General features: G+C 40.3%; 1 protein-coding gene across 1 annotated transcript; it reads right to left on the bottom strand.

The window, feature by feature from the left end:
• Positions 1–980: 980 nt before the first annotated feature.
• Positions 981–12498, bottom strand: LOC137260072 (uncharacterized). The gene is made up of 4 exons (XM_067797765.1): positions 11430–12498; positions 2492–2557; positions 2036–2122; positions 981–1723 (listed from the first exon to the last, which is right to left on the bottom strand). The coding sequence occupies exons 1-4, from the start codon at positions 12463–12465 to the stop codon at positions 1119–1121; spliced, it is 1794 nt and encodes a 597-aa protein (XP_067653866.1). The 5' UTR covers positions 12466–12498; the 3' UTR covers positions 981–1118.
• Between the last annotated feature and the right edge of the window lie 1909 nt (positions 12499–14407).

Genomic DNA, 14407 nt, shown 5'->3' with positions numbered 1-14407 from the left:
TCGGCGTCTCTATTTGCCTGCCACCAAGATGATTTAAAGGCTTATCCGTTGTTTATGGGTGGGACCTCAGCATAATCATTGACAAAACACACGACACCGGTCACTAATTGGCTGTTTTCAAAACTGAGTTCCACCCGTGAAGGTACCTGGGTAGAATAGGCCCACAGCAACCCGTGCTTGACATAAAAAGGTGACCATGCTTGTCGTAAGAGGCGACTAACGGGATTGGGTGGTCAGGCTCGCTGACTTGATTGACACATGTCATCGGTTCCCACTTGCGAAGATCGATGCTCATTTTGTTGATCACGGGGCTGTCTGGTCCAGACTCGATTATTTACAGACCACCGCCATATAGGTGGAATATTGCTGAGTGCGACATAAAACTAAACTCACTCACTCAAAATTGAGTTCTATGTATGAATATCCAATATTTACATTTACATGCATACATACAGTAAATGATGCCGCGAATGACGAATTTGTTATATGTCAAAAATGGCGAGATTTACGACGTACATTATAACTGCCGGTCATTTCAGCCATGATTGTATTTTACCTGAAAACAGTATGTTAGATTGCAAAGCAGAGAAGTGGGTGGATATGTTTGTCCTTCTGGCATCCACGAATAAATAAAACTGGGATGTTTCGGGTGATGATTGTTTTCAGTTTAATTTTGTATATTATGAGTTTAGTCAAATAACCGAACTGGTTAAATCCTACAGTAATCATCTATGGACTACCATTCTCCCTTTGTAAAGCAGAAGCGACGACATGGTATTTGAGTAACGCTGCTTGTGTTGTGAGGCAGCGTGCCGCTATTACTGGCTGAGAAGACGACCCAGCACCTCTGTATGTCTGTGACGTTAAGACGGGCGACATTCATGTACAATCACTCACCGTTTATGTTTATACTCAGTTTACAATTTTCCTACCTGATCATGCGAGGTTCTAAAGACAAAACATGACAAAATGTCTGACAATACATTCAACAACTTTTATTTATATTCAAAAAGCAAAAAAGGAAATCACTTGAATCGTGACCTACGACTACGTGAACGGCACACACCACGTCAGTGTCAGTAACGACATGTGCTCCGTCTGCCTACACCGACACTGACTCAGTGTGCACCACGTGACACCAGGAGATCCACCACTGGCTGATGTCCCCTGCGTCTCGCCATGTCGGCCGCTGTTTTCCCGTCTTTGGTCCTGGCGTTGATGTCCACCACGTTCATGGACAGTATCAGCTTCACGGTCTCCAAGTCTCCTCTTTTACAGGCGAAGTGAAGGACGTTGTCACCGCCCCTGTCCACCAGTGACACATCAGCCCCTCCACCCACCAGTAACTCCACCACATCCCAGCGTCTAAATTCTGCTGCCCACATCACCGGTGTCTTGCTGTCCTGTCCTCTACTGTTGATGTTCACCAAGTCCAGGGACAGTATCAGCTTCACCGTCTCCAGGTCGCCACCAATACAGGCCCAGTGAAGGACGTTGTCACCGTCCCTGTCCAGCAGTGACACATCAGCCCCTCTATCCACCAGGAACTCCACCACATCCCTGTGTCCCTTCCATGCTGCCATCATCACAGGTGTCCAGCTGTAGTATCCTCCTCTGTAGTTGATGTCCACGTGACCCTCGGCCAGGATCCGCTTCACTCTCTCCAGGTCACCGCGTCTGCTGGCGTCGTAGAGGTTGCGGCCTGCTGCTGGTGATGGAGTCGCTGTGACACAAAGTAAACTATGTACACCAGACATCTTTGTCACACATCTACAATGTTTACATCATGTTGATACGTGACTCGTACATTGCTACATCATTTAAACAATTCCATCATGGCTGACAACAATCCAACATGACGGGAATGTCAACATGTGGTTTCTGGAATTAATGATGGCATGTTAAATACATAACTTTCTGTTAGAGTCAGAAGTTGTAGCATTATTTTGTATACGACTTAAGAGTGTTGACGTTTGTTGAATTTTACGAGTTGATAGTGTCAGTACAACTGTTGCTGCTGGGTTCTCCAACCTACCTTGTGTATCAGAGTCTTGTGTCGTCACTGGCGGGGGTGGAACCGTCTTGCTGTGTGTCAGATACTCACTCTCGTCAGTCGTGGAGGCTGAAACAGGGAATATGATGTTCAGAAGACTATACATAGCACATAAGCATTTATACTGCTGGTCTGTTTTCGCCTTTCCTGATATGTTTTGCCTTTCAATATTATGTATGATTTTATTCTAAATACATATCTTATGGAAAAAGGGCGTTAATCATACATCTTTCATGTTTGCTGAGGTAAGTCTTTAAAGCAAGAAGAAAGTGATACTTCCTTATATTATTTTTTACAGTTCGAAATTCTGTGATTGACAACGTCGATCGGTACCGGAGTGAGATTCATCCCTGAAGTCAAAATCACCACGGGCATATACATCAGTGTGCAGGGAGAATTAACAACTGCACTTCCTGCCTGCTGGGTTTTCCCACCTACCCTGTAGGTCTTGTGTCGATACTGTCGCTGGTGGAAACGTGTTGTTCCGGCTCGGGTCAGTCGAAGCTGAAACAGGGAATATTTTAATCATAAAACTATACATGTACAAAAAAATATTTATATGACTACTGGCCTCAGGTTCTGCTTTCCATATGGCAAGCCGTTTTCACTTTTATGAAGGTATTAAAGATATCTTGAATTGTTTTAAAGATATCTTAAACTGAATTGAAATTTCAAAATCCAAGCAAACTTAAATTCACGATAAGCAATTCAATAGTAACTGTTATTACAGTCATAACGTATGTTTCTCTGGACAGACTCACCGGGTGTTTGCATTACAGTATCACAGACCCGTGTGCCAAATCACAGGGCAATGTTCTAAAGAGCTGTGGTTGTGAGACAATATTTGTACTTCATTTAAATCAAAGCTGTTTTGACAATAGAACTGGGGAATCCATCAGCTATATCTCTAATATCAATATGTTTATACCTTGAACGGGAGTGTTAAAATTGTATAAATCATTTACTGGCATTGTTACAAATGAAACCCGCCATTACAACTATTCATTTCGACATTTAAATGCCTTAAATCGACCTTTTTCACAAATTTGAACTCGCGATTCAACCAGTCGGAGGGGCGGCCTGATTTATGCCTATGTGGGGCACTGTAGAATTGAAGAACATCCGCCAGTCTGAGAATAAATGCCATTAAGGTGTATTTCCACCGAGTAACAAAATCTTTCTACTTTCTACTTTCTACTGGAAGTAAAATACGTATTTAATTGGTGTCCGATAGGATTTTGCAGGACATTGATAAAAATATAACAATTTCACTTTTGAAAGCGAGGTGAGTGTCAAACTCCTTTGGTCATTAAGCATTTACTACAACTAGTATGTACTTTTGTTTTTTTGTTTGTTTGGTTTTTTTTGTCATGATCAAAACAAATCTTAAACAGCATTTTCTATCTTTAAGCAAGAGGGGGTCTAGCCATCGGATTTAAAATATACCACGGGCTTCTTCAACGCCCGCTTCACAAACAACCCATTAAGCAGGAACTGCGGGTCCGATGGATATTTGTACATGGTGACACCATCACCCGACCCCTGGGCAAAGCAATGACGGAATCAGACGGCCTTTTGGCTACTTTTCTTCACTCGGTATTAACTAACCACAAGTTTTTCAAAGAATGAATTTGGTGTTCCGCACAAGCTAACCAGAAGTATATGTTAATAGTTAAAAGTGTATGTGAAAAAACGGCGAAAATGAAAGCTCTAATGAACATTGCGCACCGCCACTGTAGAACACTATCAGAAACAGACTATAAAAATGTGGCGCATTGCCACATATGTTAGCTCGCTAGCGATTATACAGGAACTGACTCAAAAACACTACGAGGGGTAATAGACCACGAGAAGCTGGGTAGAATTCATATAGGCAGTGTTTTCGGCCGCGATACAGGGTCATGTCTTGACCGCATCTCGGCTTTGTCATGTAAGAGCTGTACATGCATGGTCACCAACCATTTCCAACCGGAAGTATTTACGGATATGTAGCCGGAAGTATTTGAAGATATCTTCAAATCAATTCAAGATATCTGTAAAACAATTTTAGATATCAGTAATAGCAAGAATTGAAGATATCAATAATTGAATTAGAGATATCTCTAATTGAATTGAAGATATCTGTAATACAATTGTGGATATGTACCGATCATTTCAAGATATCTAGAATTGAATTCCAGATATGTTGAATTGAATTCAAGATATCTTGAATTAATTTCTAATACAATTATGTACACTATGATCGTAATTGTTTTGCAGATATCTTTAAAACAATTAGAGATATCACGAAATACTATCTTGATATCTCTATAACATTTTGAGATATCAATAATTCTATTGTGGATATGTAAAATTAAATAGAGATATCTTCAATAATTTACAGATATCTTTAAATCATTATTGATGTCTTTAAATATAATGCTGATATCTTTAAAACAATCGAAGATATCTGTAATTCCTGAATAAGTGTGAAAACGGCTTGCCATATTTCCACAAATGTTTTGCCTTTCAGTGTCCAAATACATATGTTATAACAGATGGTTTAATTTGATGGATATTTCATTTCCTAGATATATTTTCACAGCCTCATTTAGTAAATTTAATAAGCCGTCCATTGTGCATCGACTGTTTGATAACATATTTGCTGAAATGTTTTTTGTTAAATATACACTTGAACGGTGTAAACAAAACAGTCAAATCACCCTCAGGGCTAGGGTAGGTTAGGGATGCAAATACGGAGACTTCATATATAAGCATATATTATTTTCACATTGTGTGTTCATAGATAAACAAACAATTAGTTCAGCACTTTTACTTACTCATAATTCCTCTCTATGGAATGACAAACGTTTTAGTTTGAATTCAGTAATCGTGGCTGGAATATTAAAATTTGTCTTTCCTAGATGTCCTAACCCTACCCTCTCTATTTAGTGTACCTGCTATTTTAGGCAACTCCGTAAATTCTAAAGTGAAGCACATTAACACTAATGTTTACCAAACAGTGTGAAGGACAACAGGGCAACTTGACTCTGTGTTTGTGCAACACAGTTGTAATTTGTGTCAAACAAACTCTGTGAAACTCTCACAAAATATCAGAATACCGACTAATAGTGGCACACAGAGCAATTCTCAAACAACTGCTCACCGAGGCGGACACTGCAGCTAACACAACTGTACTTGTCAATGGAAACAGTGTGCTTTGATAAACGACAAGGGTGGTAAAGATCGAATGTCGGTTGTCAGACATGCTTCGTCTGGTTCAATGTTAGAAATAACGAAAATACAGCACAATTACTCTTCCATAATCTACTTTCCATTGAAGTTTTGATGAAATGTTGTAGAAATGCACACGGCAACGTTTGGCCGTGTGCTACAGCGGGGATGTATTTCAATGTAGTGCAGCAGCCCCGAGTGAAAAACACAATACATTTGAAATAAAATATTGGACTGGACAGATGTAAGAGGTAAATCCCATCAGGTCAAGGTTAACAGTAGTAAAAGGTACATAATTTGATTAAATAGAACGAGTCTATCAGGTGAAACGCTGTGTTGTTATGTTTTCCCCGACCTTCCATCGTCCCCCGTCGGTGACAGGCTAAACACAGGTCTGGGTGTAAACATTGTGTGAAGCAAATACTTGGTTCTTACAACATTTATGCTGCTTTACAGCAGTCATACAATACACATTTGCAAAATTTCATCTGAGTCCACAAATCAGTTTAAATTCATAAGCTCAGAACTTACCCACCAATAACGTACGTCCTAACACGGGCGACACATCTCTCTGCTAATTGAGAAATGTTTTGACTGGCGACGCCACGGAGCTGAGCTGCCAGCTATGACGTCATTGTGACGTGTTAGGTTAGGAGCACGACAACGTTGGGCGCTCGACTACTTGGACTGATCAACAACTCGATATGGAAATATTTCCAATCGTCCCATGTTTCCTCTCTAGTTTTGTTTTCGTGTTATGATACAGTTCGCGTTACCTGTGGCATGACATGGACAGTTGTATATTAGCATATCGGACACTTCCCTAACGTGGTGTAATTCACCGACTGATTATGTGGCTTAATTCCTAATTTATTTGTTTAAAAATATAAAAGTTCACTTTCAAAATAGGTCATACGTGGATACTAGTAGACCTCAAAGGCTTAGGTATAAATAGTTGCGATCACTCTGTCAAACAAGGACATAAAGGTACTTGAATTGAGCTTATATACTAGCACCCCTAAGTATAACCTTGAAAGACTTACTGGTTTTCTGAACCTGTTGAGTTTAGTATAGACGCTTTTCCACATCTCAGTCTAGTGTGAAAAAGCGATATCCAGATTTAGTGTATGCTGGTTATAATGTATGTTGTGCAACGTGTAGACACACATTCCCCAGCTCAGTCTAGCCCCCTGGATGCCACATTCCCCAGCTCTGTCTAGCCCCCAGGATGCCACATTCCCCAGCTCAGTCTAGCCTCCAGGATGCCACATTCCCCAGCTCAGTCTAGCCTCCTGGATGCCACATTCCCCAGCTCAGTCTAGCCTCCTGGATGCCACATTCCCCAGCTCAGTCTAGCCTCCTGGATGCCACATTCCCCAGCTCAGTCTAGCCCCCTGGATGCCACATTCCCCAGCTCAGTCTAGCCCCCAGGATGCCACATTCCCCAGCTCAGTCTAGCCTCCAGGATGCCACATTCCCCAGCTCAGTCTAGCCTCCAGGATGCCACATTCCCCAGCTCAGTCTAGCCTCCTGGATGCCACATTCCCCAGCTCAGTCTAGCCCCCAGGATGCCACATTCCCCAGCTCAGTCTAGCCTCCTGGATGTCCTTCCACTTCAACCCTCACTTTGAATTCCAATACAATTGTAAATATATCAAGCACACAAATATAATTCACAGTTTTGAATTCTGTGAGTAATTTCCTGTTTTGTGATATTATTCACTATTATCTAAGACAAAGCTAAAGTGATTTAAATTACCTTTCAAAACAGGCTCCATCTTAAATATCGCCCTTTGAAACAGTACAAAATCGTGATTGGCAGCGTTATTTGCTGTGTTGTGAAATGTCAAAACCGGACAATTACCGGGTTTATTGGTTTTAAAAAATACCAAAATAATGATATCACTGATGTCAGGTTTTCATGAAATCACTACTGCCGTTGCCGATGAAACCAGATGTTTTCGGAAATACACTTACACGAACGCCGAGGTGTGCTTTCCACTATCTTGGATAGTGTTTACAAAATCACGTATCTGCTTGAAATTCGAAAGTCACATAATTACTTTCTGACAATAACTCTCCTTTTGAAATGATATATAAGTGATGGTCCAATTCTGGTCTGGTTTCCAACTCAATGTGCGCTGCGACAACTTGCTACATGTACAGACAGAACCACGTTTACACGTTGCCTTGGCCACCTTCATTGAAAAAAAATCCCTACCGTTGACCACGAAAAGCCATTAACTGACACATGTTTTGCTTTGATTTTTACTTGAGAAAAGCATGGTTTGTTTAATTTCCAAGGGCAGTGCGAATTGACACGGTATAAATAAAGACTGAAAACGCCATGAAAAGTAGAAGTTCAACTTACTGCATCTATGAAAATTCTTTGTATATGTTATCAACCCTTCAGTTATTTCCAGCAGTAATTCTTTAACCAATAAAATCTTGAAAATAGTTCCCATACTAATACCGATCTCAATGTAAGAAACAAAATCGGAGATACAACTCCAACCACCGAGTACTGAATCGATCCCTGGAAGGTCTTTCTCGCCAATTTGTGATTGTGACACATCCCAACAATTGGCGAGATTCCGTATAGAATGTAACAGTTACAAATCTATAAATTACGTTCTGAGAAGCAGTTCCTCATTTGATTTTAAATTTTAACACTACTGTATATTTATATATGTAAATTACTTAAGCAAAAACCATACACCTCAATTGTCTCAATAAAATACATATAATTCTGACCACCCAAACGGACGTGTATGATATTATTACATTGCACATGTGTTTCTTGGTTTGGTAACATTACGTTGACAAATGTTTCCCATGACACACCATATATTATCTAAATTTGTATATTTTGTATTCTGATTTTCATTGACCAGTTCTTAAAGAATCTTTAGGTTATGGATGCAATATCAGAATATGAATTTAATATCAAATATATGTTTTAGATGACATACATTCGAATTTGACCCCACAATTATTCTATGAAGATATGTTTATGGATTTATTTATTTTATTAGAAATTTAATAGATAATATGGACAATGACTAAACAAGATCGTGCATGTGTAACGTAATATTAAAGTACACATGCACCAGCATACAAAAACTCAGAATTAAAACATTGTACAGCTCAGATATCATGTAAAGTGCGAAAAGATATTGACTTTATTATGTAGACACTGCAGGAAATTGTAAACCATTTGATGCTGACAACACTTAACCGTGCCATTTATTATGCTAGAGACTGAAATATGTTATCAATATGAATATATGTATTGTTTAGTTGTGTAATGGAAAATAGAATTTGGAAAGTGCCCTTGAATGAGTACTTAACCTAATGGTGGTTTTACTTCTTCTGTGCCCGAAGTAGTATATTAAATAAATTAGTATTTCAATATTATTTCCTTCTATTAAAACTTGATAAATCAAAACATTTTAATTTATACCCGTAATTCAGGATAATTAAAACGCGGTCATTGTAGCATTTTGCAGTGTTTTTGTGCATTATTCATCCATACAGTGATTTTATATTTCATGCATCACAAACCGTTACAGACATAAAAAAGTTGATTTTAGTTATGCCCATGTTTATCGCATTTGAAAACTGGCTACATGTAGGCAATGACTGACATAATTCGTCCGTTGCTGTTATGTTACAACTACTTGACCATTGTTTCTCACTTCTCTCTGTACCTGTTGTCAAAAAACTCAATCCCATCTTGTGCCACCCTTGAAATTTACATAACAAAACTTTCAGCGTTTCACATTTCATGCACATCAGCTCCCCGCCGTAGTGAATTACATGAATTCAGCCATATCGGCCGTAATACTAAAGGGATTTGAGTACATATACAATGAAAATACACTGCAGTTTTAAATGTGTGACACTGAGACATCTAGTGCCAAACTTAAATTACCGATTGCAAAACGTCAACAAAACAACAAACATGACCTGAAAACGATCAGCTGATTCCACCTCCTCGCTTCGAACTGCCATTTCGTCATTCATTCTTGCAATGTAAGCAGTCATGACTATCCCAGGTGTATGACAGAATCATGGAATGTATTTTTCACACTTGATGTATCATCGTGAGAGGGAATAGATATACGGTCAATGCACAGGAGTGAACGTTACCAGTGAAGGTGAAAGCTACAGTTGTCAACTTTCTCTAAATGTAATAGCAGGGAGACTATATAGTTGTAGATTATCCCTGGTAATAGTAACATACATCGTGCATACACATGTGTCGTCATTCTAAGGTTGGACCGTCCGGAACAGCGCACTTGTGAAGGGAAGATAAATTCAACAGGATCCCCCATTCTCCTTACGTTTTAGAATTAAACTACAACTGGTCTTCCTCACCAATACCAACTCTCTCCATAAAATGAAACGAAAGCTAATTGATTTGAAAACGAACGCGAAAACTGCGCTTGCTTCAAATGTAAACAAAGGAAACTTCCGATTTTACACTGCATGGCATGTTCTGAAATTTTACGACATCCAGACGTCTGTCTATTCAGTGCTTGTCATAACTTAGTACCTTCAGAATATGTATAGAAAGAGCATCGTAGCAAGACATAGGAAATTAAAGATAGATACAATGCAATGATTTGGAATGCAATGGAACTCAAAAGAATTGCACAATGCCATTTAGAAAGTGGTCAAATGTAACATATATCATATTTGGGATTACACTTTGTTATGTTTGTATGTTAAAGAATTCATCAAAGTTTCCGTCCAGCGTGACTTCATGACACACGCAAAATCACGCAGAACGACAGCGGTAATTATCAGCATTTCTGGCTTCTTATCTAAATTACGATGTAAACGATGAAAATGTATATAAATACACAAATAGTCTGAACCATTCTGACTACTTATATCTCATAATCTCATATTTATGTACACATGGTCCCTGAGTCCTCGCAAATAATACGTCCCCTTGTGTATCAAGCCACCATTTTGTAAGAAATAAGTCAACGGTAGTGATGTCATGCGTGAACATTGTTGTACATGTAAGGCAATTTCCTTTAGGTGAAGATCTCGGCATCAAGGCTCTAGGTGTGAAGTACATACCAAGAAAGAGTGCACCATAGTTATCATGTATGTTGTATTTATGTGCGAGTGTACATGTGCTACGCAACTACGACGTATAAAACGACCAAGAAAGTCTTTTCTTTTCCAAAGGGTCTCTAACTGTCTTATGTGGTTATATTGCGCCGTGCATTAAATATCTCCTCGGCAAACGGTGGCAATATAACCAGTATATAGTACATTTATGTTTGGTACCCATTTATTTGTTCACCTATTCAAAATACCATGGTCGTAGTCAGTCACCTGTTAATTTCATGTCATGATTATTGTGTACTACAAAAATAAATGAAAGTAAACCATGGGTTTCTCTCTATGCACAGCGTTTGTCATGACATCACCCAATAGTAATAACATGGTGATTTATTTCATCAGATTCCCGAGAAATATATATACCTCTGAAGTCCAGTTCCTAACTGAATCAGTAAGTTCACTCAAATATGTAGATACAGAGATGAATTAGTGCGATCACAGCAGAGTTGAAACTCAAATTTTACAGGCAGTACACTTACAACATCAGCGTTAAATACGTGAGAATTACTAATACAAATAATGCCAGGCATAAAACAATATGCCTTGTAAGTCCTTTTACACACTGGGTCATGCCTGCTAACTCCACGTTAATATGAATTGTAAGTCCTTTATGTACACTGGGTCATGCCTGCTAACTCCACCTTAATATGCCTTGTAAGCCCGAGGTTGTCTATACCTGCTAAATAAATGCTTACATGCCTTGTAAGCCGTAGTTTGGCTAACGTTTATTACATATCTTGTAAACCGTAGGTTGCATGCTAATCCAACGTTTACATGCATTGTAAGCCCAGGTTATGAAATAAAGCTCATTTATTCATGCACAAACTCCATGTTGACGTGTACACTAAACTCTTTGCTGTCACGCCAACCTAATCCTACGTTGCTCTGTCATGTGAACCCTATGTTGGCCTGTCATATGAACCCTTGGCTGGCAACCAAATTAATGTTATTCTTACATATTTCGGTTGCCATATCCAAACAGAATGTTAATTAAGCAACAAATCTCTGCTAAAAGTCTCACCTTCTGTTGTTCCAGGATACGTCGTGGTTGAAGGCTCCTTGATCTCTTTCCTCATCCTAAAGCAACTGGTATTCAGCATCCTGAAGTCCTGTGTGAGGCCAGCGAGTGTCTGGTTTGTGCAAAACTGGTCACTAATGCTCTGATTCAGTTGAATGTTTAAACTCTGTATATCTGAGGATACGTTTCTCCACATTTCCTTCAAGCCCTCCCGGTATGATTTTATTTCTCTCTCCGTCACCACACAATTGGTATTCAGCGTCCTGAAGTCCTGTGTGAGGCCAGCGAGTGTCTGGTTCGTGTGAAACTGGTCACTAATGGTCTGATTCAGTTGAATGTTTAAACTCTGTATATCTGAGGATACGTTTCTCTTCATTTCCTGCAAGCCCTCCCGGTATGATTTTATTTCTTTTTCCGTCACCACATAACTGGTATTCAGCGTCCTGAAGTCCTGTGTGAGGCCAGCGAGTGTCTGGTTTGTCTCAAGCAGGTCACCAAAGATCTGATTGAGTCGTGATGTCAGCATCCTTGGACGTGAGGTTGCACGAACTACTGTCTGATTCACCTGCATCTGAAGAGCCCGGATATCTTTGGTCAACTCGCTACGTTCTTTTCTTACACTTTTTCTGTAGGTGTCTCTTTCCCGCTCAACATGCCTTACGTCTCGTGTTATTGCTCGAAGCTGTGTCTTTATGTATTGCATGTTGTCCTTTAAGCTGTGAACTTCATCGCGAACTTGTCCGGTGATACGATGCCCAATATCATCTTCAGTTAGGATGTTTGTAATCTCTTTTTCTACGAGAGGTTTTAGCAATGAAGGAAGTATTGTTGAAGTCAGTTCTTTTTTCAGGGACTCCTTCCAAACCTTAAATTTCTTCGTCAGTTTACTCACAGTTTCAGTATTTGAAAATTTCCAAAGGCTAAGGTCTTGTTCAACCACCTCCACACGTATAGTCAGACTTTCCAAACTGTCACCAGCATGTACATCTCCCATACCGCACAGTACAAGACTCAGGAATACAACTGTTGATAGCTCCATTGTTCCAACAGAACAACACGCAGCTAGGAAGGCAACTGCCTCACCCCTCGGTAAACGGCCTTTATATAGCTCGACGGAAGTGTCTGGAACAACGCCAGCTCGGGGAACCACACGCTACACCAGTAGTGTGTGTAGACCTTGCGCCCAACTAGATGGAAATGCTGAGCTGCACATCCAAACTTGAATGCCACGGTCATGAAGCGGAAGAAAACCTCAGATGTGGCCACTCTAACATTTATGATAAGTCACAACACATATGCTTCGTGCTATTTTACAACTAAAACTACTTGTTATTTTACAGGATATATCGTGTATCTCTGCTTCCAGCATACATGTTTCGTGTCATATTACAGTGTCTCGTCACAATATGGCGGAAATAATGCCGATGTGATGCTAAATACTAACTCACTCACTCACTCACTATTACAGTGTCTCAGTTGTGTATTATGTTATAGAACACATATCAAGTGAAGACACCACGTCTGAAATGCCGTGATTTTAAACAACACAAAACTTGGTTTTGTGTGTCTTAGGGATTTAACGCATAGTTACAGCACTATATGTTTATGCATTATACATCTATAACGGTGGCACAGATTGCTTACAAACAACGTTCTGGAATGCCATGAGCATGCTTACTGGAATAGCACACAAAGAGTGATCATCGATATGCAACAACATGTCTGGAGACGTGAGCAAGGTAATACACGCAGGAGTGTCGACGTGTGAACACAACAAAATAGCCAAGCGGGGAGAGATGTACACCAGCGGTTGACGGAACGCAACATCTGGCACCTACATCCAGGGATACATCCAATGTTGTGTCCACGTTACCTCCAGACATGTCTGGCTAGGTGAAAACAGTACCTCACGTGCAGTAGACGAGACTGGGACTGTATACTATTCACAGTCTACCCGTGAAGGTCCCGGGGTAGAATAGGCCTTCAACAACCCATGCTTGCCAAAAAAGGTGACTCTGCTTGTCGTAAGAGGCGACTAACGGGATCGGGTGGTGAGACTCGCTGACTTGGTTGACACATGTCATTGGTTCCCAATTACGCAGATCGATGCTCATGCTGTTGATCACTGAATTGTCTTGTCGAGACTCGATTATTTACAGACCACCGCCATATGGCTGGAATATTGCTGAGTGCGGCGTAAAACTCAACTCACTCACTATTCACAGTCTATTCCATATGAACAGCCCAGATCACTGTGCCCAGACCAGTTCTTGCGCCATTAAAACTTAAGATTCATACTGAGCCGGTACACTATTCACAGTCTGTTCCATCTGAACAGCTCATGTCACTGTGCAGGGGTCCTCAAACACAAACTAGTTCTTGGACCATTGACACTTGAAATTCATATACATCTCCTCAGACATCAGATCCTGCCTCTCTTTAGTTATTTATGAGGAAAGTTTGCTTGCAGATAAATCGGACAATTACATATCATAACTGGATATTAAGCATATTGACAACACCATGAATATCGCTCCGAATTTTGTAGAATTTGATTCAAGCCAAAAAAGAAACATAAGTCCAAGCACATAAAACAACAAGGGAAGAATCACGGTGAAGACACCGGGTGATGACTCACAGTGAGGACACAAGGTGATGACTCACAGTTGGGACACAAGGTGATGACGCACAGCGGGGGCACCAGGTGATGACTGACAGTGGGGACAAAAGGTGATGAATCACAGTGGGCACACAGGGTGATGACTCACAGTGGGGACACCAGATGATAAATCACAATGTGGAGACCAGGTGCTGAATCACAGTGGGGACACCAGGTGCTGAATCACAGTGAAGACACCAGGTGATGAATCACAGTGAAGACAGCAGGTAATGACTTACAGTGAAGACAGCAGGTGATGAATTACAGTGAAGACAGCAGGTCACAGTTATGACACTAGGTGATGAATCACAGCAAAGACAGC

Source organism: Haliotis asinina, chromosome 13 (genome assembly GCF_037392515.1).
Source record: "Haliotis asinina isolate JCU_RB_2024 chromosome 13, JCU_Hal_asi_v2, whole genome shotgun sequence".
NCBI lineage: Eukaryota > Metazoa > Mollusca > Gastropoda > Lepetellida > Haliotidae > Haliotis > Haliotis asinina.
This window is presented reverse-complemented; position numbering and strand designations above follow the sequence as displayed.

What these genes read in the sequence shown, in the direction of transcription:
- LOC137260072 (XM_067797765.1), bottom strand. Translation starts at nt 12,465, where the DNA reads ATGGAGCTATCAACAGTTGTATTCCTGAGTCTTGTACTGTGCGGTATG. An exon ending in GTATCCTGGAACAACAGAAG is followed by an intron (nt 2,558 to 11,429) that starts GTGAGACTTTTA and finishes TCCCTGTTTCAG; the next exon opens with CTTCGACTGACCCGAGCCGG. An exon ending in ATCGACACAAGACCTACAGG is followed by an intron (nt 2,123 to 2,491) that starts GTAGGTGGGAAA and finishes TCCCTGTTTCAG; the next exon opens with CCTCCACGACTGACGAGAGT.